General features: G+C 57.9%; 8 protein-coding genes across 8 annotated transcripts; 3 read left to right on the forward strand and 5 right to left on the reverse strand.

The window, feature by feature from the left end:
- Positions 1-728: 728 nt before the first annotated feature.
- B0H64DRAFT_479161 (uncharacterized protein) lies at positions 729-5272 on the forward strand. Its single transcript, XM_062808288.1, has 3 exons — positions 729-1276; positions 1341-4408; positions 4477-5272. The coding sequence occupies exons 1-3, from the start codon at positions 920-922 to the stop codon at positions 5018-5020; spliced, it is 3969 nt and encodes a 1322-aa protein (XP_062653962.1). The 5' UTR covers positions 729-919; the 3' UTR covers positions 5021-5272.
- B0H64DRAFT_427711 (malate dehydrogenase mitochondrial precursor) lies at positions 5273-6718 on the reverse strand (the record flags this gene model as incomplete). Its single annotated transcript, XM_062805804.1, has 3 exons — positions 5273-6286; positions 6351-6468; positions 6665-6718. The coding sequence occupies 3 exons, from the start codon at positions 6716-6718 to the stop codon at positions 5448-5450; spliced, it is 1011 nt and encodes a 336-aa protein (XP_062653963.1). The 3' UTR covers positions 5273-5447.
- Positions 6719-7619: 901 nt separating this feature from the next.
- On the forward strand, positions 7620-9004 carry B0H64DRAFT_58520 (glycoside hydrolase). Its single transcript, XM_062808476.1, has 3 exons — positions 7620-7811; positions 7858-8226; positions 8289-9004. Exons 1-3 carry the CDS (start codon positions 7760-7762, stop codon positions 8567-8569), a joined length of 702 nt encoding a protein of 233 aa, XP_062653964.1. The 5' UTR covers positions 7620-7759; the 3' UTR covers positions 8570-9004.
- Positions 9005-9509: 505 nt separating this feature from the next.
- B0H64DRAFT_58500 (beta-lactamase-like protein) lies at positions 9510-10890 on the forward strand. The gene has a single exon (XM_062808475.1). The coding sequence runs from the start codon at positions 9612-9614 to the stop codon at positions 10812-10814; it is 1203 nt and encodes a 400-aa protein (XP_062653965.1). The 5' UTR covers positions 9510-9611; the 3' UTR covers positions 10815-10890.
- A 75-nt stretch (positions 10891-10965) lies between these two features.
- Positions 10966-11488, reverse strand: B0H64DRAFT_447177 (PLAC8 family-domain-containing protein; the record flags this gene model as incomplete). The annotated part of the gene is made up of 3 exons (XM_062806982.1): positions 10966-11158; positions 11217-11331; positions 11395-11488. 3 exons carry the CDS (start codon positions 11486-11488, stop codon positions 10966-10968), a joined length of 402 nt encoding a protein of 133 aa, XP_062653966.1.
- A 4337-nt stretch (positions 11489-15825) lies between these two features.
- Positions 15826-17795, reverse strand: B0H64DRAFT_452460 (uncharacterized protein; the record flags this gene model as incomplete). Its single annotated transcript, XM_062807202.1, has 3 exons — positions 15826-16090; positions 16193-17210; positions 17282-17795. 3 exons carry the CDS (start codon positions 17793-17795, stop codon positions 15826-15828), a joined length of 1797 nt encoding a protein of 598 aa, XP_062653967.1.
- An 848-nt stretch (positions 17796-18643) lies between these two features.
- Positions 18644-20798, reverse strand: B0H64DRAFT_58554 (heterokaryon incompatibility protein-domain-containing protein). The gene is made up of 2 exons (XM_062808477.1): positions 20629-20798; positions 18644-20555 (listed from the first exon to the last, which is right to left on the reverse strand). Exon 2 carries the CDS (start codon positions 20455-20457, stop codon positions 18820-18822), a length of 1638 nt encoding a protein of 545 aa, XP_062653968.1. The 5' UTR covers positions 20458-20555; positions 20629-20798; the 3' UTR covers positions 18644-18819.
- A 661-nt stretch (positions 20799-21459) lies between these two features.
- On the reverse strand, positions 21460-24308 carry B0H64DRAFT_350409 (uncharacterized protein). Its single transcript, XM_062801430.1, has 4 exons — positions 23937-24308; positions 23034-23840; positions 22359-22928; positions 21460-22103 (listed from the first exon to the last, which is right to left on the reverse strand). Exons 1-4 carry the CDS (start codon positions 24121-24123, stop codon positions 21634-21636), a joined length of 2034 nt encoding a protein of 677 aa, XP_062653969.1. The 5' UTR covers positions 24124-24308; the 3' UTR covers positions 21460-21633.
- Positions 24309-24660: the final 352 nt, after the last annotated feature.

Consider the following 24660-nt stretch of genomic DNA (forward strand, 5'->3'; position numbering starts at 1 on the left):
GACGTGTAGAAAGGAAGAGGAGGAAGAGGAAGGGGATGGAGAGATGGGGTGGGGGTCGATTAAATAGGTAGCACCGAGGAAGTTGGGAGGGGTGCCTCAGGTATGGAGAGAAGAAGAATGACCTACGCCATGCATCATGTGTCTCTGGAACTCTGCTAATTAGTTGCCCGAGTATCCATGAGCACTGTGTGCGTCACCACTGCAGCCCGAGTCTAGACTCTGCCCGAGCACTGTGGTACCTCGGTCCATCACCACGGCACCCATGTAGCCATGAGGTACTCGTCTCGATATGCGACGAAAATGGGGTTGATGATTTAATTACATCGGCTAGATGGGATGGGATTCCGATCATGAGTCTCCAGGCTCCTTCGTACCTGCCATAAAAACCTTCCGCCATTTGCTTGAATAAAATGTGAAGGATAGGGAAAAATGACAAAAGGTGACAGCTGTTCCTGAGGAATCACGGGGTGTATCTATGAAGCATCTATTCTCGAATTATTCAACCAACGTAGCGGGAAACCATCTGATGAAAGTGAGGATGTGATTGTGATTGGGGACTGGTTGGGAGGTTCGATTCATGCATGTCTGCCAGTTTCCACCACATGGTGCCAGCTGTCACAGCTCCAGGCAGGCAGCTGAGGCGGCAAAGGCCGTTGCGCCAAGAAGATGCCACTGATGCCACCCAGTCAATTGGGGCCAAAAATGGCATCCCACGCAACCCGCGTTCCCGGTTCTTTGCTTGGCTGCCCGTCGTCACCGATTCTCTTCTGGACATTTTTCCATCGAACTGGTTTGCCCCTTTTTTTTCTTTTTCGTTTTCATCAGCGCCGATTCGTATCGTCCCGGCCTGGCCGCGTCTTATTCTTCAATGTGGACATTATCTACGGTTCTCCCATAATTTCCTTTCGCTCGACCAGCCATGGCGCCGCTCGTCGACAACGCGCAGATCCAGAGGGCCGACCTTCTGCGCCCGCTGCCTTTGTACCAGCACGCATACGTCTGGCCTTTCGCCGTTATCTGGCCCATCTTCTTGCGCTACTACTTGACCCCCGAACTCTACGATCAGTACATTCAGGCGCCCGAGTGGACCTTCGTCTGGGTCGGCACAATCATCACATGCCAGACCCTGGTTTGGCTCTGCACCCACTGGAGTGTTAATCTCAACGCTACCTTTACCGCCAAGAAGGCACGCTCTGTTGAGGATGCGTTGCTGATCAAGGTGATCCCGGCTGCGAATGCCGGTTCGGCCGACATCTGCAAGCTGGTTCGCGACAACGTGAGCCCCAAACGCCCCCTTTCCTCCCCGTTCCGGCACATACTGACGAGACCAACTTGGCTAGGTCGGAGGCAAGACCAACCTTTCGTTCCTCTTCCAGAAACGCCGGTTCCTCTACAACCCCGAGTCTAAGTCCTTTGGCACCCTTGCCTACGACATCGATGCCGAGCCGCAGTCGAAGCTTGAGAAGTTCCAGACCTCCCGGGGTATCACGAGCGCCGCCGAGCTGGAACGCCTCGAGCAGCACTATGGCACCAACACGTTCGACATCCCCGTCCCGACCTTCACCGAGCTCTTTAAGGAACATGCCGTGGCACCCTTCTTCGTCTTCCAGATCTTCTGCGTCGGACTGTGGCTGTTGGACGAGTACTGGTACTACTCGCTCTTCACCCTGTTCATGCTCGTCATGTTCGAGAGCACCGTCGTGTGGCAGCGCCAGCGTACCTTGACCGAGTTCCGAAGCATGAGCATCAAGCCCTACAGCATCTACGTCTATCGCCTTGGCAAGTGGATTGAGGTTCAGAGCGACAAGCTGCTCCCGGGTGACTTGGCGTCGGTTACACGGACTAAGGAGGACGGTGGTATGGCCTGTGATATGCTCTTGGTGGAGGGAACGGCCATTGTCAACGAGGCCATGCTTTCCGGCGAGAGCACGCCGCTCCTGAAGGATTCCATCCAGCTCCGGCCTGGCGAGGCCACGATTGAGACCGACGGTCTGGACAAGAACTCGTTTTTGTGGGGCGGTACCAAGATCCTCCAGATCACCCATGGAAATGCAGAGGAGGAGAAGCCGAAGCTTGCTTCAGGCGTTCCCCCGCCCCCGGACAACGGCGCCATGGCTATTGTTACGAAGACCGGATTCGAAACATCCCAGGGCAGCCTCGTGCGGACCATGATCTACTCGACAGAGCGTGTGTCGGCCAACAACGTTGAGGCTCTGCTCTTCATCCTCTTCCTTCTCATCTTCGCCCTGGCCGCGTCGTGGTATGTTTGGGACGAGGGTGTCCGCAAGGACCGCAAGCGCTCCAAGCTGCTGCTGGACTGCATCCTCATTGTCACCAGCGTCGTCCCTCCTGAGCTGCCCATGGAACTCAGCTTGGCCGTCAACACCAGCTTGGCTGCGCTCGCCAAGTTTGCCATCTTCTGCACCGAACCCTTTAGAATCCCCTTTGCTGGTCGCATCGACGTGGCCTGCTTCGACAAGACCGGTACTCTGACCGGAGAAGACTTGGTTGTTGAGGGTATTGCTGGCCTTGGTCTCGGCCACTCTGGTACCGACACGCCCCAGGACTCTGATGGCGCCCACAGCCGCATGACCCCCGTTCACGACGCTGGCATGGAGACGACTTTGGTCCTCGCGTCCGCTCACGCCCTGGTGAAACTCGACGAAGGCGACATCGTGGGTGACCCGATGGAGAAAGCCACACTCTCCGCTCTGGGTTGGAGCCTTGGAAAGAATGACACCTTGACCAGCAAGCCAGCTAGTGCGTCCGCCGCTGGTACTATGGGCACTGTCCAGGTCAAGCGCCGTTTCCAGTTCTCGTCCGCCCTCAAGCGCCAGAGCTCTGTTGCCACTATCAACGCCACCGATGCTAGAACCGGCCGGAAGGTGAGAGGCACATTTGTCGCTGTCAAGGGTGCGCCCGAGACAATCATGAAAATGCTGGTTACCATCCCCAAGGATTACGAGGAGACCTTCAAGTACTTCACCCGCCGCGGCTCTAGGGTCTTGGCCCTGGCATACAAGCACCTCACCACCGAGGGCGAGCTGGGCGCGAGCAGGATTAACGACCTCAAGCGGGAAAAGGTCGAAGCTGATCTCCACTTTGCCGGTTTCCTCGTACTCCAATGCCCGCTCAAGGACGACGCCAAGGAGGCCGTCCGGATGCTCAACGAGAGCAGCCACCGCGTGGTCATGATCACCGGTGACAACCCTCTCACTGCCGTCCATGTTGCCAAGGAGGTCGAGATTGTTGATCGTGATGTTCTCATCTTGGATGCGCCGGAGCACAGCGTGCACGGCGAGGAATCGCTCATCTGGCGCAGCGTTGACGACAAGGTGCGGATCGACGTCGACCCCACTCTGCCCATCGACCCCGAAATTATCAAGACCAAGGATCTGTGTGTTACCGGCTATGCGCTCAGCAAGTTCAAGGGCCAGGTCGCCTGGAAGTCGCTTCTCCGGTACACGTGGGTGTATGCCCGTGTCTCGCCCAAGCAGAAGGAGGACATTCTTCTCGGGTTGAAGGATATGGGATACTACACGCTCATGGCTGGCGACGGCACCAACGATGTTGGCGCCCTCAAGCAGGCTCATATTGGTGTTGCCCTGCTCAACGGTACCCAGGAAGACCTTACCCGGATTGCGGAACACTCGCGGAACACCAAGATGAAGGGCCTCTACGAAAAGCAGGCTGACATGATGAAGCGCTGGAACCAGCCCGCCCCGCCCGTCCCTGCTATGATCGCCCACATGTACCCGCCTGGACCGTCCAACCCCCACTACCAGAAGGCGATGGAGCGTGAAGCGCAGAAGAAGGGCGTCACGGTCGAGCAGCTGGCGCAGGCCAACGGCACCAACATCGAGACGGTTACCTCGCCCGCCGCCCAACAGCTGATCAACGCGGACCCCCGCAAGGCCAAACAGGCCGAAGCGGCCAAGCAAGCGGCTGGTTTCGCCGACAAGCTCACGCAATCGATGATGGACGCCGAGATGGACGACGAGCCGCCGTCGCTGAAGCTGGGCGACGCGTCTGTGGCGGCCCCGTTCACCTCCAAGCTGCGCAACGTCGTCGCCATCCCCAACATCATCCGCCAGGGCCGGTGCACGCTAGTGGCGACGATCCAGATGTACAAGATCCTGGCGCTCAACTGCCTGATCAGCGCGTACAGTCTCAGCGTGCTGTACTTGGAGGGCATCAAGTTCGGCGACGGGCAGATCACCATCAGCGGCATGCTCATGAGCGTGTGCTTCCTGTCCATCTCGCGCGCCAAGTCGGTCGAGGGCCTGTCCAAGGAGCGGCCGCAGCCCAACATCTTCAACTTCTACATCATCGGCTCGATTCTCGGCCAGTTTGCGGTTCACGTGGCGACCCTGATCTACATCGCCCGGTTCTGCGAAAAGCTTGCTCCGTAAGTCCCTTTTCCCCCTCTTTTTTCTATCTCACAATGTTGCCGATACTAACGCACGCGCACTACAGCCGTTCCGAATCCGTGGACCTCGAAGCCGAGTTCGCGCCCTCGCTCCTCAACTCAGCCGTCTACCTGCTCCAACTGATCCAACAAATCTCCACCTTCGCCGTCAACTACCAGGGCCGGCCCTTCCGCGAATCCCTCTCCGAAAACAAGGGCATGTTCTACGGCATCGTCGGCGTGACAGGCATCGCCTTCGCCTGCTCGACCGAGCTGATCCCCGAGCTCAACGAGGCCATGAAGCTCGTCCCCTTCACCTCCGAGTTCAAGACCACCATGACGGTCGTCATGCTGCTCGACTACGCGGCCTGCTATGTCATCGAGGTCGTGCTCAAGTTTTTGTTTAGCGACCTCAAGGCGCGCGACATCGCCGAGCGCAGGCCCGAGCAGCTGGAGCGCGAGAGGGAGAGGAAGGCGGTGGTGGCGGCCGAGAAGGCCCGCGAGGAGGAGCGCAAGGCGCAGGAGAAGGTGGCGGAGTTTGAGAGGAAGGTGCAGGAGAGGCAGGCGGCGGTGAGGGCGAGGTTTGGCGTGCAGGAGCCGGCTGCGGCGTGAGAGTGCGAGTGGGATGGTGGGGTGGGGTGGTTTACTAATTAGATGGATGGATGGGTGTGAATAGAGGGGGGATGGGGTTCTTTTTGGTCTGTCTGTCTTGTCTGTTTGGTTGTGTTGTTTGAGTGGTGTACATATATAGTACGGGGCAGGAATAGATGGTGTGGTGGATGCATTTGTGTACATGGCATTCTCCGGCGTGGCGCGCGGCGTGGTTGATACATCAAGACATGGCCACTCATCTCATCTCACTTCTATTGGACGGCCCAGCTCGTAGGTTGGGTCAACTGCAAATTCAAAATGCGTTGCTAGTATTATACATCACAAGCAATCGCGTCTTGCTCGTTCATAGGGTAAGCGGTTGGAGACGCAAGGTCAGCCCAGAGAGCCCGCTTGGTCATCCGCATTGCCAATTCTTGTATTAAACAACTTAGTTGCCCGGGTTCTCGGCGACGAAGGCCTTGCCCTTCTGGATGTTGGCCTTGAGGTCGGTCAGGCAGGCCTCGATCAGCTTCTCCTCGACGGCGTCGACCTTGCCGATGGGCAGGATCTTCTCGACACCGTTGGGGCCGAGCTCGACCTGGGAGCTGAAGAAGTCGATGCCCTGGTCCTTGTAGAGCGGGCTGTCGACGAAGGTGGGCTCGACCACGTTCTTCTCGCCCTGCGAGGCGCGGAGCAGCGACTCGGCCATGCGGGCGCCGGCCATGGCCATGGACAGGGTCGCGGAGCCCGCGCCGTCCTTGGCCTTGACGACCTCGTCGCCGCCGAACTGCACGCGCTTGACCAGGTCGGCGTTGGACGACAGGTCCGGGTGGCTGCTCTGGCTGAAGAGCGGCACGATGGTCACGCCGCTGTGGCCGCCCACGACGGTGATCTTCTCGTCGACCGGGTCGGTCTTCTTGATCTCGCTGACGAAGCGGGACGCGCGCACGACGTCGAGGGTGGTGACGCCGAAGAGGCGCTTGGGGTTGTAGACGCCGCGGGCCTTGAAGACCTCGGCGCAGATGGGCACGGTCGAGTTGACGGGGTTGCTGATGACCAGGATGTTGGCCTCGGGGGCCGACTCGGCGCAGGCCTTGGCCAGGTCGCGCACGATGGAGGCGTTGGTGTTGAACAGGTCGTCGCGGGTCATGCCCGGCTTGCGGGGCACGCCGGCGGGGATCAGGACCACCTCGGCGCCCTTGAGCGCACTGGCCAGGCCGCTGGGGGTCGGCTCGTAACCCTTGACGTTGGACTTGGTGTTGACGTGGGACACATCGGCCGCAACGCCTAGGGGAGGGGGAGGGAATGTCAGCAATTCGCCAGGGAGGTGTGCCATGATGCAGGGACGTACCAGGGGCGCCACGGATGTCGTAAAGCGCAAGCTCAGTGACTCTGGGGTTGAGCTTGAGGAGCAGCGACAACGGCTGGCCGATGCCACCGGCGGCACCGAGAACGGTAACCTTGGAGAGCTGGAGGACGCGCAAACAGTCAGTAGCTGCATGTCAATGGTGCCAATGCCCTCAATTGTGTCAATTGCACACATGGCCGGTCCAGGAGCCAGCCTGCGCGATACAGGGCCCAAGGCCACCTAGCTGCCCGCACGAGGTCGCGAGGGGCAGAAGCGCCCCGCGGAAGGAATGGGTAGTCGGCGGTTCGAGTGCTTACGTTTCTCGCCGACGCCGAGAAGGCGCGGGTCTGGATCCTGGAGGCCATGAACATCTTGAAAGTAGTGACCGTAACGTGTAGGGTTACTAAAACGAGCAGAGAAGGCAGTGGAGAGAAATCTACACAGCAAAAGGAACTTGAAGTGGTCTTGGTGAGTGGAATTCGATCGTGGCAGCTGGCCGGTCCGTTGCGCTAAAAAAAAGTTGATCATCCCATCTCGGTTTAGCGTGCACAAACTGGTCCGAGCGTCAAGGCGATGCCGGCGGCTCGGTTTGGTCGGACCTCGGAAAATCCCGCGCTCTTTCCACCCGAAGGGTTCCGGGTTGCTCTTTCCGGGTGTGGATTGGATGAATGGGCGATCAGGGTCCAACCCGCGCCATTTCTCAGTCGAACCTGTTTCCAAGTTTGTCATGCCAGTTGACAGTTGCCTCGGCAGTGCTCAACTTCACAACCACTCTCCCACTGTCCTTCTAGGACGCCAACCCACTATTTTGTGGACTTCTTCTCATGCTACTCATCGAGAACGAGATTAGGGGCTGCGTTGGTGAATCGTAAGTGTATTGGGCAAGTTACGGAGGGCACGGATTGGGAAGGGATTGGGTCTCTGCCCAACACTGCCAGTGAGGTAACAAGACGGTGGTGAAGCCTGAGAGCAGTGGCTCGACATAGAGGAACCATGGAATCGAACAAGGTGCCAGGTAGCGAAGGCTCGGCCACTCACTGTATTTACCGTCGTTGTGTCTTCCAGACAATTCCGAACGAGAGCCATCACTTTTGTCCACACTTGCCCTGGCGGCGTCCAGTGGCATCGTCATCCCACTTCATTCCCACAAACAGGCTAAACACGCCCTAGGGTCACAATCTGTCAATGGGCTGCGTGGGGTTGGCCCAGAAGATTGAAGGTAGTGTCTAGATTCTTGGCCTTATTTGATTTCGGTAGTATTCGAACAAGCCGTGACTGGTTTAGGTCGTAGCCCACGAGGTTCAGTTACTATATATGCTCCCCTGGTATCCCTTGGGCTGTTCTGGGGGTCTCGCCTCGTCCAGACAAGCTGCCTCGAAACACCACTGCTCTCTCGACACAACACGCCCAAGATGAAGGTCCTCCCGTCTCTGCTGCTCATGGCAGCTACTGCCGATGCCCACTGTAAGCTCTATCTCCTTAAGGCCGCAACGACAACTGACCCCAGCAGACCGCTTCTCCAAGCTCATCGTCAACGGCGTCGCCGAGCAGCGAGAATGGACCACGGTCCGCCAGACCAAGAACTACCAGGGCAACTTTGGCGTGACCGACGTCAACTCCCAGGACATCCGTTGTTTCCAGATGAAGCCCGGCACGGGGACCGCCTCTGTCTCGGCCGGTGACAAGCTGGGGTTCGTCGCCATGTCGTCCATCACCCACTTCGGTCCCGTCTCCTTCTACATGGCTCGCGTTCCCGAGGGTAGCGACATCAACACCTGGGAGGCATCTGGGAACGTGTGGTTCAAGGTCGCCGAGATCTCGGCCAGGCCCGGTGCCGGCGGCGCTCTCACCTCGGGAGAGGACACCTGGCCCGCTTACAGTATGTTCTACTCTCACTCTAGTTCACAAAAAACGGGGAATGCTGATCAATAATCCACACAGACAAGCAAACCGTCGAATTCACCGTCCCCAAGAGCGTCCCCAGCGGCAAGTACCTCGTCCGCGTCGAGAGCATCGCGCTGCACCAGGCCCAGAGCGCCGGCGGCGCCCAGATCTATCTGTCGTGTGCCCAGATCGAGCTGAAGAATGGCGGGAACGGCTCTCCCGGGCCCCTGGTCTCGTTCCCGGGTGCGTACAGGACCAACGACCCCGGCCTGTTGTGGTCGTATTACCCCGTGCGGACGAGCTACAAGGCTCCTGGGCCGAATGTCTGGCAGGGTTGATGTGTGGGGGATGAGGCATGGTGGATGTGAGATGGGCAGTTGATCCGTACTCCCGTTCTCCTTGCATGTATGTACCGAGGCGGGGAATACCTATGACGAATCAGACCTCTGCCATATTCCCTCTTCATCGTGGAAACAGCGCGTTGCCCAAGCCTCTGTTCAGGTTGTCATGCCTTTTTGCCCTCGCGTTGAGTCACGATGATTGCCGGGTGAGAACGATATTATCCGCTGCGAGGTCACCTGCACCCCAGATATTACCACCCAACTTCGGCAATGGTCCCCAAGACGTGAGTTACCCTTATGCACTGGCAGGAGCCATAAGGTTCTCTCTTGGCACATTTTCCGGTTGACCGGAAAGGCCGAGACGCCTGGTTTGGCGAAGCCCAGCCGGAATCTCGTCTCCTTTAGGCTCCTATCCGCCCCGTGGCACCGAAAACGGCTGTGCTAAATATAGAGTCCTGCCTCACGTTACTTTCAGTTGCCTTTTGGTTAACTCTAAAATAAAGCTATCGATTTTGACGTGGGTGCCTTTGTCTCCACCGCCGGATCAACGGACTAAGACGTAGTGATGGTAGTGGGCCAAGTTGTGGCGTGGGAGTGTTGAGTTTACTTCACACCATGTTGATGTCATCAGCGGCTTTATTCGATGATCAGTTGTGTAATTAGCATATCCAGTAATACAAGAAACAAAAGTAGCCAGATTGTCGGAACCCAAGAATTGGGTGTTGCGGTGTCTGGTTGATGCGTGGCCAGAGCTCGTCGATCGATGACGACAACCGACTCTTTGTCCTGGCCACATTACGATCCGTAGCCAGTAGCAGCGAAATAGATACGACATGATCTCCAGACGAGGCAATACAGGACTTGATCATGCCAAACCACGCAAAAATGGAGTATTTCATGTCCCAGGAGGAACACGAGCGCAGACTCGAGCAGCAACGACTCGAGAAGCTGCACAACACCAGCCAACCCCTTTCACCAAAGCAACCAACTGAACAGGACCAACGAAACCAAAAACAGCAACACGGAAAGCAACACCAAAATGGCCACGCCCAAACCCCTCCGCCAAACAACCCACCCCCCTCTAATCCTCAACCCCCTCCAGCGCACCCCCCTCCTCAACACCTCCACCCACCACCCCTCCCCCGAACCGACCCTCCCCATCGCCCACAGCAAACACCACCCGCAGCACCTCCAAGCCCACCCCGAGCAACCCCCTCCTGAGAAGGCGGGGACAAAAGAAAAAGAAAAAGAAACCGAATCCGACCCCGCCTCCATCTTCTTCATCGGCACCGCCACCACCCTCATCACCCACCCCCCCCTCCGCATCCTAACCGACCCCAACTTCCTGCACGCCGGTTCCCACATCCACCTCGGCCCCGCCGTGTCCGCCACGCGGCTCACCGACCCCGCCATCCCCGACCTCGCCGCCCTGCCCCCGCTAGATGTTGTGCTGGTGTCGCATTACCACGAGGATCATTTTGATCGGGGGGTGCAGCGGGCGTTGGGGCGGGATGTGCCGATTGTGACGACGAGGCATGCGAAGGGGTGTTTGGAGGGGGTTGGGGAGGATGAGGGTGGGGGGTTTAGGAGGGTTTGGGGGCTGGGGGAGTGGGAGGGGGTGGTTATGCCGTTGGCGGATGAGTATGTTGATTATGTGAGGGGGGTTGGTGGTGGTGATGCCAATGGTGGTGGTGGTGGTGGGGATGGTCTGGATGGGGGGAAGAGGGCGGCGGTGAGGGTGACGGGGCTGCCGGGGAAGCATGTCCCGCCGGGGCCGATCGAGGTGGCGAATGAGTTGCTCGGGGCGGTGCCGCCGACGAATGGGTGGTTGGTGGAGTTGGGGTGGACGAACGGGGAGGAAAAAGGGGTGGAGGGGTTTGAGACGGGGTATAGGATTTATATCTCGGGGGATACGCTTATGGTGGATGAGTTGAAGGAGATACCGGAGCGGCTGCGCGGGGATAAGATCGATCTGATGTTGGTGCATCTGGGCGGCACGACGATTCCTGGGCCGAAGATGCCGTTGCTCATGGTCACGATGGATGGGGAACAGGGGGTAAAGCTGATGCAGCTGGTGGATCCGGACGTGACGGTGCCGATTCACTTTGACGATTATGATGTGTTTTGCTCGCCGCTGGACGACTTCAAGAAGCAGGTGGATGCGGCTGGGTTGGGGGACAAGGTGGTGTATTTGGACCGCGGGGACGAGTACCGGTTCACAGTCAGGGGGGGAGAGGCATGATGATGATCCGTCGTCTATTCAGTGCAACTTGAAAACAAAAACAAAAAGAAAAGCCAGAGCGCCGTTTACTCCTACAAAAGATGCTACGCTGGGTATCCTAAGATCCTTCGTAACTCCCGTGCTTCCCTCCGTCGTCCATATCTAATGGCGATTACTGGCGCATGGGGGCCTGTTGCTGGTAACCCGCCTTGTTCACCTGGCGGGCGTCGCGGCGCATCTCAAGCTCATTGAGCTGCTGGATGACGGAGCAGCACGGGCAGCACCAGTTGACGCACAAGTCGCCGCAGGTGCTGCCTTCGATGCCGTGCTTCTCGCGGATCTTCTTGCGCTGCAGGAAGCCGAAACTACACAGGCTGTCAGATGTGATATCGTGGGATGGCATGGGCTTGGGAGGGAACTTACATGCAACCGAGGCCACCTGCCATTTCAGCCAGGCACCAGCCGCAACCCACGGGACCACACCCACTGGGGGTCTTCTCGTCGGGGTCTTCGAGGAGCTCATGCGTCCTGTTGGCCACTATCAGACAGGGTTAGTCGGGTGCGTAGCGGGAGACAGGCCAGACAGATTGCGTCTACTCACGCATGCACGGGCAGCAGCAGCCCATGAAGCAATGGCCGCTGCTGAAGAAGCTGCAGAGGCCAGTCTGCCACTCGTGCTGCTCGATTTGGGACATGGTGGTCGGGTATAGAGTGCTTAAAAACTGGTAGAGAAGGTGTGTGGAGGCTGAGGTTTGCGAAACGAGTGATGCAGAAACTATCTGGGGAAGTGGATCGCCTGATCTGGGTGGACTTCCTGCCTTGTACTTATCCCGCGGAGCGCTCTCACTCTGTGTAACTGGATGAAGCATGTGCCCCTTGTTGGCCGGTCGGGGGGAGGGTAAGGGACGGGGTGTAACCCAAGGAGGCCCTCGACACCTGCCTCAGACTGCGGTCATAAACCGAAGGGCTGGTCGTGGGGTCCGGATTGGTTCATGGCCGTAGAATTTAGAGCTGGACTCTTTAGGTTGGGGGAACGGAAGCCAAGAAGCTGGGACATTACCGTCTCACATCAGCGACCAGCCCGGGCTTGCTTCCTTTTGGGCATTGCTCGGGGTTGCCTTATGGATGAGGCCGGATTCCTGTTTGTTTGGGATTGAACAAGACGGCCGATGTGCAATTATGGCCAACTGCCCTTGGTCTGATCTTGACTTCAGACTGGAGGCTCGAGTGAAAGGGAAAAGGACCCCCACGTTAGGCTTCCACACACCCCGAGGCGAAGTCCAGCCAACCACTGGGCATCGATTGCAATCCTCTGAGCTTGCGACAGTCGCGAATCACGGTATTCCTTAAACCTTAACAACGATGGTACGAACCCAGTTCAATGTAGCGAGTTCAATATAGCTCATAAATTTAGTCGGACCTTGTTTACCTAGTTTACCTACAACCCCTATCCCATTGAGCAGTGGTCAACCGCGACATGAACCTGGCCAGCCCTGGGATGTTGTGCGCGCATTCAAGGTGGGGGTTACACAGGATTTCCGGTTGGCATCTCAAGCCTCCTTGTTCACACAGAGATTGGTTTGATGATCGGCATCTTGAGGGCGCAGGAAAGTGCCCGGCCTGTCTCTGGCACCATCAGGCTGGTTCGAGGTTGCATCACCGCATCAGTCCGTGGTGGGTTGCCGGATCCTGGCAGCGGCACAGTCCAAGTTGGCCGTTGGTCTGGCCATCCCGTTGCCTCAAGTCCGAGGGTGTCGACCCCCCCCATGGGGAGGTGGAGTGTAGGGCTGAGAGCTGACCCGGGACGGGAGCTGGGTGTCCCATAAATAGCACCGTCTTGAGTTTTAAGTGGCTGTTTGGGGGCGACAGTTTGTCGCAGTTCTCAGCTTCGATTTGGTCTTTGGGTCCAAACTTGGAATTGAAATGACCAGTCCGAGGTCTTGAATCTTGTCTGCCAAAAGGATCTGCCAAAGTATCCGTCAGCTACTCCTCCGTACATGTATCCTACGATGGAATGGATGATATGAAGGATTATGGATGAAGGTCCGACGCCGAGTACTGCCTTCCTTCAGCCGCAAAGGCATGCGCACGAAACCAAAGATTGGGTAGGATTTGTCTCTTGGTCCAAGGCCTCGAGCCGGGCGGCGCAGCACCTTGACCGAGGCCCCGGCCGACGGCCGCCTTTGTTTCATGGTCTTTTTTCTTCAGCCGTTTCGATTTCCGGATGCAGACATAGCATGGCAACGACGCAACAAGGTAATGTGGCAATGGTGAAATAACTGATGAAATAACTCATGGAATAACTCATGGAATAACTGCTTCTTTCAACTCTTTCCGGGTGCTAGCTACTGTATGATAGAGGATTGGAGCTTTCGATAGATACTACAATGTCCTTCCTGGGAGAGAATGGTAGTCTCCGTCCCCCGCGGTCGACATCGATCGCCATCACCCTCTTTACTTCCTCGTTCCAGACGAGGTTTACATCCCGCACATCGCCGTTGTATACCAGCGGAGCCCAGCTGCCCAACCGTGCTGTCAATCTCGTAGTCCACGTCTATACCCTCGGGTATGTGGGGTTTGAGCCTCGTCCCCGCCCACGACATCAGCATCATGTGGCTGACGATAGACGCCCTGGAAGCTTCTACAATGCGCAGAAATGCCGGCTTCCGCGACGAGCGTGTCTGCATCCGCGGCTTGGACTCCCTTGGCGACTAAGGTGTATCCGGGCTCTGTGCCTTCCCTCCCCGCGTCACCTCGCGCAGAGTTCCAAGACTTCATCTGATGTTTGCTAAGGGAAGCGCTTAGTGAAGTAAACATTCTTCCTCCCGGCGAGCTGATCTTGCTCCGGTCGGCTTCTCCCTGCCCACGATGAACGCTTCCATTGTTTCTACCGAACCAAACTCTGCTACATCCACTGGCTCTCGGTTCTCGCCAACCCTCATCCTAATCAGCAGGCGCTAACCCCAGAACAATTACAGCCCCCAAGTATGTGCACTCGCCACCCACGACCCGTACAACGAGACTTGAAGACATTGCACCCATTCTTGTAGCAGCGGCAGACCGGATTCCCATTCTCGTAACCGATCGACGTTCCATCACCGGAGCAGAAAGGAATCGTGAGAGTGAAAAGATTACCTTATAATAATAGCGGCGACAGCGCACAAGCAGCATAGACACACAAAGGTTCCTTCCTTTCGTCCTCCGTTCCCTTCTTCTCCTTCCGAAATCTCTCTACCCCGCCCCTTGGCGTAAGCTTCCTTCATCGTCCTGACGTTGAGAAGTCTTGTGTTGCTGTCGGTACTGTCGAAAAACGCCTCCTATCTTGGAGTATTCTTTCACTTGGCCCGCATTTCAGCGCCCAATCGGCCCTGACCGGCCGGAATACGAGCCGGTTAAGACGGGGTATTGGACGGCCTGTGATGTCTGCCTCTCGGCCTAATCTTCTTGTTCGGGCGATGCTCTTGCGAGAGGTAGTCGGTGTGAATGTCATTGGCTGACTCCAGCCCTTGGCGTACATGGTACCAAGGCAGAACGGCGCCTAAGCGGCACCGTCAACAGCGAAGAGGCGGTCGGATCCCACATGGGACGAGAGTCTTGACCTTAAACTGAGAAGGCTAGGTAGGGTCCCGGGCCTCTCACAACTGATTTGGATCAGCTCTCGCCGCCAACAACCGGAAGGTCGCGTTACTGGGGTGGTCGGGATCTCCGCATCGTCTGACGACGTATATCAGGCACGACCCCGCCTTCAGGCAGCAGGGAAATGACAAGCTGAGAACGCCCCGCGCAATCCGCGCATTGCCGCTGGGAATACGGCTGTCGGGCACCTTCAACATATCGGCGTCAGGCAAGGCCGTACAGGCCGCCGCTGTAGTTGATCCCGGGGACGGCCAGTGTTGCAGTCGGCGGAGAAAGCGCGGTATGAAGTACAGAAAACCCCTAGGCGAGGAGGGCCTGCCAGAAGGTCTTGCGTATACTAAGCATGAAAAACCCAAAGACAATGAGGAAGGACCCCGTCGCGAGCAGGTACCGGAGGTAGCCGCGGTTGTAAATGGGCCCGCTCAGCAGGCCAGTCGCGAGTACGGAGAAGGCTTGTATATAGCCGATCCAGGAGATGGTCGACGAGCTCGCGCCCTGGAAGAGCGCACCGGACTCGTAGTAGGTCTGGAAGACGCCGAACGTGTTGAGCATCCCCTACGTGTTGAAGAAGACGGAGAACGCCGCGACGACTTGCATCCAGGCGAGCGCGCCGCCGTCGGGTGGTGGCCCGGGTCCCGGGGGGGTTCCATTAGCCGGGCCGCTTTCGGGGTTCGAGGGCGCGGCTGCTGGTGAATCCGGCTTGTCCGTCGTGTAGCCGTGGTCTGGCTCGGGTTCTGAGTGCGTATTTGCTGTCGCTGACGCGTCGGACAACGTGGATGGCTCGGCTGGGTTACGGCGGCCCCCAGTTTCCCATCCCGGACCAGATCCGTGGCTAAAAACCATTCAAACAGAGTCGGCGATGCGAGATCTCATCGCCTCACTGAATGCATCAAGATGACTGACCCTGTGGGAGACGTTGCGGTCACGGGTCTACAAAACACAAAACCAGTCCCGCTAGCAGCGGAGAAAGAAAAAGAAAAAAAAAAAAATTGCCTAGTTGCGCCTGAACGCCTGAGAGGGCCAGTCTAACTTCCTCCCTCTACCTAAATACACCAATCGCAAGATACAGTAAAACGCAACGCACAACAGAAAAACAAAGACTCCCCTCCGCCAATAGGCCCGTGGTCCACATCCCAGTTCAGTGCCAGAAGGTCTGTGAGTTTCCCCCGGGTTTGTAAAGCCCCCTTCTTGAACAAGCCATGGCTCGATGCGCTTTGGAACCCCCCGCGAGGTGCTTTCCTCTGCGGCGCACAAATAGAACGGAAACTCGAACCTCGGGCGGGCAGAGATCCAAATCATGTGCAGTAGCAATATTCTCAAGGACAGCACCCGACACCACTAGCCATGCTCATCCTCACGCTTGGGACTTTAACAACCTTCAAGGTACAGTCCCAAACTAGGAACCATCACCCTGCTGGCGGCGACGCTGGCCGGCAGCGGGCGCGGTAGAAGACGACGCCGCGAGGCGTTCAGGCAGACGCGTCGTCATGCCACCGCCGGTCCGGGCGCCGGCGGTCGTTCGGGCGGGAGCACCACCGGCAGAAGCGCCGCCTCCTCTGCCACTGGCTGTTCCGCCTTCCCTTCCGCCGGTGGCGGTTCCCCCTCTGCCGCTCGCTGCTGCTCCTCCGCCCCTTCCGCCGGTGGCGGTTCCCCCTCTGCCGCTCGCTGCTGCTCCTCCGCCCCTTCCGCCGGTGGCGGTTCCCCCTCTGCCGCTCGCTGCTGCTCCCCCGCCCCTCCCGCCTTGGGCCGCGGGGGTTAGGGACGGGGTGGTCGACGAGCCCTGGGCTGCGCCGCCCCTCCCACCTGCCGCTCCCCCCCTTCCGCCGGAGGCACCTCCTCTCCCGCTTGCTGCTCCTCCCCTTCCTTGGGCCGCGGCGGCTGTTCCCTGTCGTGCTTGCGGGGCGGTGTTTGTGGCCGTGGAAGATGGTGTCACATATGCGGGGAGCACCATCGCCCCGGGAGGGCAAGGCTCGGCAAAACGGTCATATGGACGCTGATTAGGAGGGATTGCTCCCTTACGGTGGGCTTCCTCTCTGATGTTGATTTGGGCCGCGGTGTAATCTTTCGGGGAGGCGCCGTAGGATTCCTGGCACCAGTTAAGCCAGTAAACGAATCGAGTACCGTGGCATGTCTCGGGAAGCTTTTTGACGCAGCCAGCGAGCTCCTTGATCAGTTCTTCTCCGTCGGGGTAGTCCTTCCGGGTACTGGCTTTATCGAAGTTATAGCGGAGGGCGCTCATGTGAAGCGTAACGGCCAGGAGGATACAACGGGTGGTACTCAGAGTTGAGGCAACGCCGCCCTGGCGACGGAACTCGATTGTTCCTCTTTCGTAAAGTGGGCAAAAGTTGGTCGATACGTTCGCTGTCCAGCCTTTCCTAGTCTCCCCGCCTTTCAGTGAATCGAGAAGTTTGGTCTCGGATATAGCCGCAAGCCTGTCGATCTTTGCAAAGAGGGGGGCCCACCCTTTGTCAGGGACTCCTATATATTCGTCCCCCGCGAAAATAGTGTTGTTTGGCAAGGCGAATTCATTCCATTTACGGCTTTGCGGTACGAGCTGGGACAGCGCATGCTCCCAGAAGTACGTTCCTTTCGCCATCCTAACAATCTGATCCAGCGTATAGCGGTTTTGTCTGGTTGGGCCGGGCGCTACGTGTACGTGGAAGCTGCAGGACTCGTCGATCCAGAAGTCGAACTTCTCACCAAGTTCTTCCCAGACTATGTCGGTAGGTACTTGCCACTCCTCCGATACCGACCTGAGTGGCGTATTGATTTTAATCCCCCCTATACTATTATTAGCATACTGAAACGAAAAAGGCAGTTTCTCGACAGAGTAAGAATGACTCCGTACGTACACCACTTTCTTGCTTCGGCATCTGGGCCGAGTCGGAGCCAGTCATCTTTCAAGCCGAAGTCCGCCTCGCACCCCCATCCGTTATTATCACCTAAAGCACTGTCGATGATTGCTTTAACAGCCGTAGTAACGCAGCGCTTCTGTACCGCTTTGGGATGAGCATCGGCGTTGTTCCAGAGGTCAAAGTCCCAATCCCGAAAATACGAGGGCAGGGAGGAAGGGTTCGTTCTTTTCTTTTTTCTCAGCGCCGCTTCCACGCTGGGTTTGAGCTTGATGTAAACCTCAATCTCGGCGCTGAATAGAGGCGACACGGTTTTGGCGGCTCCGGCGGTTCCGGTATTGCCCGTGCTTGTAGTGTTTCCGGCATTTCCACTGCTTCCGGTATTTCTGGTGTTCCCAGCATTTCCGGGGTTTGCAGTGTTCCCGGTGTTTCTGGAGATTCCTACGTTTGCGGTATTTCTGGTGGTTCCGGTGTTTCCGGTGTTTCCAGCATTTCTAGGAGTTCTGGTACTCATTGTTGTAGGTTAGGTACCTAGGTAGGTTGGTTCAAGGTTGTTGACGGTGTCGAAAAGGTTGAGATGTCTGTAGCTGGCTATTTCTTGATAAAAAGTTAATAGCTAGCGATACGATGCACACTCGATACCTATTTATCTACTACCATCAAGGTGGGATAGCTCCACAATCCGTATCCTCTTACTCTTACTAGGTACATGCACCTAATTCGGGAGATGCTGAAGGCATGCATCCATCTCATGGACGCTGAAACCATGCTGGCCTCGGACTGAAAAGTGAAACTGGAATTCCGCAGGCAACGGGACGCGGTAAAACAAGACCGTGAATTGGTACATGTGCTTCATCCATGGATTCATTGTGTGTATAAACAAAAGCGGCCGCCTTCCCCGCGGCGACCAGCCCGCCTAAACTAGTGCAGGCCTCCAAAGCCGTCCTGGTTGCCTAGGTAGAACGGTTGCAAAAGGGTGCAGACTAAAATCAGCTTCCTGAAAATATGATCGCCAAGACGGGGGCACCTAGCGCGCGATATCGTGGAGGCCTTGAGTGTGAGTCAGGCAACAGTGTCGCAGACTCTAGGTAGCTCTTCGGCGCCGCACAACATGCGATGCGAGGACGATGCGGCGTAACCAATGGCGGGGGGGCGGGTAGGAAGGCTAGATATACACTCAAAAACATGATGATTGAATTGAGCCATGAGTATGAGTTCTCGTATTGATTAGGTACCTAGGTTCATGCCGTGTTTTATGCTACCCGTTACGTCGGTTGCGTATGTGTATACGCTGCGTTTCCTATTAGCCGATCGAAGTGAAACTTGGAACCCGGGATGCAGGGGGGAAATAAAAAAGAGGAAGTTGGAGATGGGCAAGCGGGTGAGGGCACGGTGTATTTGATCGGCGAGTAGCCGTACGGTCTCGGACCAGTCCCCTGCCTCTCAGCGAAGACAATAAGGAGTATAGACAGCTCCTACAAGGCTTCTACCACTTGATGGTCCAAAAAACCAGCACTTCCTACTAGCTTATAGATAGTCTAACATAAACAGATCTCCCCTTCCGCTCGCTCAAGAAACCAGTCTAACTTCTGAATGTAAACAAAGCCTAGACGGCTAAACTTGCCATCTAGTTTCCTCTCTAACACAAGTCCAAAGTCCGGCACAACTGGGAGACACCAGGCGTAGTCAACCCCATTTCTCTCCTCCTTAACATCGAAGAATGCCAGGCCGACAACCTGATCCCAGGGTTCACCCCCTAGCGTAACATCACACGGGATCGGCTCAGCAAGCAGTACCCCGTTTGCCACCGCCCCCGGCCGCTTGATATTCTTGTCGCCCATTCTCGAGTCAAGATAGCCGATTACCGGCTCTGTAAGTACCCGGACCTTGGCTACATGACCTACCAGCTGTAGCTCACACGCCGGCATATGCAGGGCGTCAATACCACACCTATCATCGACAGACCACCTTGCGGGATTTGAATGCTTTGGGCGGACCTTTGGATACGCCGGGTCGCGCTGCCTTGCAACCAGGCCCGGGGTAAACCCGATCGACCCCAAAGGTAACGCTACAGGCCCTTCTACCGCGGCCCACGACCACGAAGGTGAGCGGATGACGGGGCCCGTTCCCGTAGTAAACTTGGACGGCTTGGGGCGTGTTGTCGGTGCTCTCATGGCAACTTCGGTTCTGAAATGATGGGCCGGTCTCCAGAGCAAGCCGCGCACGAGATCGCATTCCCATATCCCGGCGAGATATCGCGAGTTGAGAAGGCGGGATGCCTGCTGCGCGACGGCGATGATGGCCGCGAACACGTCGTGCGGGTTGGACAGTTGGCACACGGAGAATTGGGTCAGGATTCCATACCAATCCCTGAGCACCTCGTCCTGGGCACCAAGGTAGGCAGGCCGCTTCGCGCTTCTGCTGGTGGTGGTAGCCGTCGACGACAACCCCGGCCGCTGGAGGAACCTTGGACGCCAGAGGTTTGGCTTGGCTACGCCGTTCTCCCACACTCCCTGCACCGCACAGTAAAAGCCGAGCTGCTGCTCGGCAAATACCACAGCCCGCCGGGAAAGCATCTTCTCCTGGAAACACCATCCCCGCCCGGCCACGGGCCCGTAGGAAAGGGAGCGGCAGGCCCCGACAACCAGTACGCCGGCATCGATCAAGCCATCCTCCACCGGCAGCACGCAAGGGCTCGGTCGGCGCTGCGCGGTGAAAGAGTCGTTGGCGATGAAACCGTCCTTTGTCGCCGCGGACCGCCCCGCGATGACGGTCAGGGCCGCGTTGCCGTACACCTCAGCCATGGCCTTGGATTCCCGTTCCCAGTCCTTGGGGTCGCCCTGGATGATGCACAGCGCGTCCACCCATACGTAGCGGATGCCGAGCGCCCGAGCCAGAGACACGACCTCCCTGTGCGTCTTGGCCAGCCGCGTTTCCGGCACGCCCTGGGCCAGGGCCGCGTGGGTGCTGGCGTTCAGCGTGAGAAGACCGGAGGTGTCTGCGCCCCAGCAGTACGACAATGCTATGTAGCGCTCGCGCAGCCCTGCCGTGGTCACCAGTCGCACAGGCGTAGTAGCCGGGGCGCCATGGTTGCCGCCCACATCCATGACCCTTGTGGGCATATCAAGGGGGGTATTGCCCCCGCAGAGTTGGTGGTGCGCGCAGCAGTAGGACATCCAGTCTCGAATCAAGGGGACGTACAGCTCCGGGTTGCAATCCGCGGTGCTGCGGCGCCCGCGGAGTCGGAACACGGAAGGTCGGCCTGGAAGTCTTTCTTCCAACAGGAACGTCAGTTTTCAAGTTACCTAAGCACCAGGTAGACGATGTATAGCACTGATCATACATACTCGTATACCTCGAGACTCCCTCGTACCGACGGCATTGGATTGTGCTCCGACCCCGGCTGGCACTCCCCGACTCCTCCCCCGTCGAGGAGCTTTCCGCAGCTGACCTCCACCCTCGCCCCGGCCACGCCGCGGTCGGCAAAGTTGACGCCGCGGAGCCAGACGGTCGGAGTCCACGGCTCGCCCTCCATCCAGGCGGATTCGCCACGGACGAGCTTGGCCACCCGGGGCTCGTGCGCGGTGTGCACGGCGTCCCAGCACAGTGAGCAGAATTCGCAGCCTCGCTCGGCGCTTGCTTTCAGGGCGCCCATGTCGGCGTGGAAGAGGACGTCATTGTCGACTAGCTCGTTGACTGTAAGAGGAGCGCAGCGTTGGCAGAGCGGCATGGCTAAGGTGGGGGAGGGGGGGGGGGGGTCCCGTGGCTGGTTCCTTTGTGTTAATTTTAGTGTGTTGGGTTGGCACGTCTCTGGGGTGAGGTGTAGTTGCTGATACACACAGTACAGTAAAATTGCAGGGGGATGTCAGAGATATTCCGTGCGAGGTATACCATCGTCCCTTGATTTAAGTTGGCGTAGTGGAGGGGATTGAGGGGTAACGGGTCTGGGCAAAGCATGGAGCAATCAGAATTCGGCAGTCCCGACCACGGTACGTACATACCTCTCTTCCACGTCGACACAATGTGCCCCGGTTTGGATGGCTGCTTTTGGCGAGGCCGTGGCAGCAAGCGTCAATAAGTACAGAGCTCGGTTTGTTGGGAGTGCGGATACTGCTCTCCATGCAACACTGTTGTCCTGTCCGGATTACCTTACGGGACTTTACGCATACACTCATACCTTATACAGTAAGCGCATCATTACTGACCTCGGTAGGTACCTAGTCATGTCTCTCGTTACGCGATGGTCCAAACAACGGTATACAACTCCACCTGTCTCGCCAAGACGGCTACCCAGCGAGGAAACGCCAAAAAAAACAAAACAAAAACAAAACGGATCCAATAGGCATAAAGCTTCAGACATAGCGTTGAGTCTCTGCTACGCCGAAACGCGCCTGCCAGATGCCGGGGCCGGGGCTCCCAGGTCCCGCCCCCACGACTCTACTCTCGGAGACGGGACGGCGCCTCCACCTACACCACCTCGCCAGCCTGGACAGATCATACCTCACCAACAGCCAGCTCACCGCGCCGACGACGACGGACACGACGGCCCACGCCCACAGCGGCGGGCCGTCGCCCGCGTTGACCTCGCGCACGTTCATGCTGAAGGCGGACGTGACGAGCGCCAGCGGCACGAACAGCGTCGCCAGACGGGTCAGCCGCGTCACGCCGCGCGCCTCGGCGATGGCCTTCTGCGACTCGCGGATCGCCGCGTTGTGCGCCATGATGCTCATCCCCTGCACGCAGTCCGCCGCCAGCGCGTCGGCGTACGCCAGCGCGAAGCGGTAGTCGGCGAGCACCGTCCTGATGGTGGTGATGGCGGCGGCTTCCTCTTCTTCGTCTTCGTCTTCGTGATCGCCATTGTCGCCGCTCCCGCCGGGGGTGGTGTCGATGCGTGTCTGAACTTGCTCTGGTTTGTGGCGGTCTCTGAACGTCGCACTCGGCCACGTGGACCATGGCGACGGCGAAGGGCGTTTCGACCTGTTGCCAGAGGTCGTGTGGCCCGAGGCGGCGGTGTAACTTCTGCCAGGGAGATGTTTGTTTGCGGGAGGAATACTACTACCGCCGGTGCTGCTAGTACTTCGAGGAGTCGTAGCGGCGGAGGAGCTAAGTGAGGAACAGAGGGCTTCCATGTAGCTGATTGGGGCCTGGAGGTTGCGTATGTGCCGCTTGAGGACCTGTTGGCTGTACAGCAGGTTCGACAGCGTTGGGCTGGTGCTAGCAACGCCGTCACCAGTCATGCTGGAGTGGTCCAGTTCGTCACGGACCTTGGCGTCGATGAGATCCAGGACCTCCATCTCGGAGGAGACGGCAAAACTGAACAAGGGGCTCAACGCGTAGAAGGGATCGTGCACGGCCCGGGACAGGTCTACGGTGCGCGCGTATTCGTCCAAGATGCGCTCCATCGGAGTCATGTTTGCTGTCAAAGCAGTGTCATCGATGCCGGGACGAAGGCCGTCTCTGGTGCTGTCACTAGTGGCGTTGGTGCCAGTGCCTCCTTTCCTCTTCTTGCTCTTAAGCGCTACTCCAGGCGTGTGCACCGAGATCGGCAGATACGTAACTTCGAATGAGTCTGACCGGATCGCCCTCGTCTGCCATGGACCCTGAAGGCTTTTGTCAAGCGGGTTGCCAGCATCGTGCCAAATGATGCCTTTTTTCTCTCTCGCAAGTTAGTGATCGACGCTAGCCCCTCGTGACACCGCTGGGGATTGGGGAGGTGTAAGGTATCCTGAACAAGAGGAAGATGCCTGCCTACCTATCCATCCTTGCCCGAGCTGGTGGATGCCGAGCGAGACGGTTTGTTCCAATGAAAAGTAGTCGAGGCCGTGAACAGAGAACTCGCGAACGATAGAATCGGCCGCCGCGACTCCAGGAGAATTGAGGCTTGCCAGCTTGCTCATGTACGCTGCCATCTCCTCCGAGGCCTGCCGTCTGAGTTGGTCCAGGCCCTCCTGGTCACGGCTTGTGTGTCTCACGGAGGCACTCTGACGCGAGCCGATCCTCGTAACCTGCAAGGACACCATGTCCCCGTGGCATGAGGGCAAGATATGCGTCGCTGTTCGCTTTGGGATGCGCCCGCCGACGCCGCCCTTTGCGGAGCCCGAGGTAAACACAAGGTGCCGCTGGAAGAACTCGGGGTCGATGCCGAACCTTGCCCCTAACGTGTTGAGCCACTCGGGAGAAGGGTAGCCCTGCAGCAGCAGCAACGCAAAGCTGCCTGCGCCCGGGAGTGCCGAGTCTCCGAGGTCTTCAAATTCACGTACAGTGTCAAAGGGGAGTTTGAAAACTCCCTGCTTTGACGCTTGGTAGAGGGCGGCAAAGCGGGAGACGCGGGGTTCTGTGGCACCCAGAGAGGTAGAGTTCAGGTTGGGCGTGGGCGTAGGCGTAGGAACCGGTGCGGACGGTGACCGGGTTTGTAGAAGGGGAAGCTGCGGCGCTCGCTGGATATAAGGCTGCAATAGGAAGTCTGCTAGGTTCCTGAAACTGTCACCGGGGTGGAGACACTGCGACACCGTGGTGGCGGCGTGGTTCCGGACTCGGTCGGCATAGTCCTTGGCTGCGACTGTTGCGGTTGGTGTCAGTATTCAGGTTCAATCATGTAGTCGGCGGAGGCCGCTTGGAGGGAACCGAAAGGAGTTGCGGGTACTCCGGTCCTTACATGCACGATGGCGAGGGTTGTCCCCAGTCTCGCCGGTAACGAAGGTCGCATCCATGTCACTGCGGCGACGACCACCTTGTTCCAAATGAGGGAGTGGCATGGCATATGGCATATCTTGACCATGGAAGTGACTCAAGTGATTCCGAGATATTGTTGGAGTGCATAACCGCAGAGCTGGGAGCTGCATCAAGGCCTTTCAGCTTATAGTGCGGACATCCAAGGCTCCAGGAAACGATGGGGCGTGGGGAAAATCGGGGATTGGTTGATGATTCAAGGCGCAGCCGCCCGCCCGCCCGTTTCGAGTACCTCTCGGCCTTACGCGCCCGAGTGGTGTGTCAGGCTCTGCGGCACAACTCGCGACGCGGGCGCCTCGTGCAAGCCTCAGTGGGGGAACCTGAGAGAGCTGAGCATCCATCCCGCGCGGGTTACATTTCACGGCAAGACGGCCAAGGCGGACCGCCCCTGTTCGTGCGAATCATCATCTCTCTCCCCGAAGCTGTGCGACCAGGCTGAATGCCCGTCGCAGCAATCCGCCCTAGATGCAAAGCGTATTCGGATAACCGGCTGGGTTGAGACTCTACTAAGGCTTCAGCTCAGAGAATACAAGCTATCCGTCACTATTAGTGTGCACGGGTGCCAAGTTCATACTACGAGGTGGGTACTACATGTAGGTGAAGAAGTGTGGTAGACTCAAGTACCTAGGTAGCTTGCTATCAAAGTAAAT

Source organism: Chaetomium fimeti, assembly GCF_033439085.1.
Source record: "Chaetomium fimeti strain CBS 168.71 chromosome Unknown B0H64scaffold_13, whole genome shotgun sequence".
Lineage (NCBI taxonomy): Eukaryota > Fungi > Ascomycota > Sordariomycetes > Sordariales > Chaetomiaceae > Chaetomium > Chaetomium fimeti.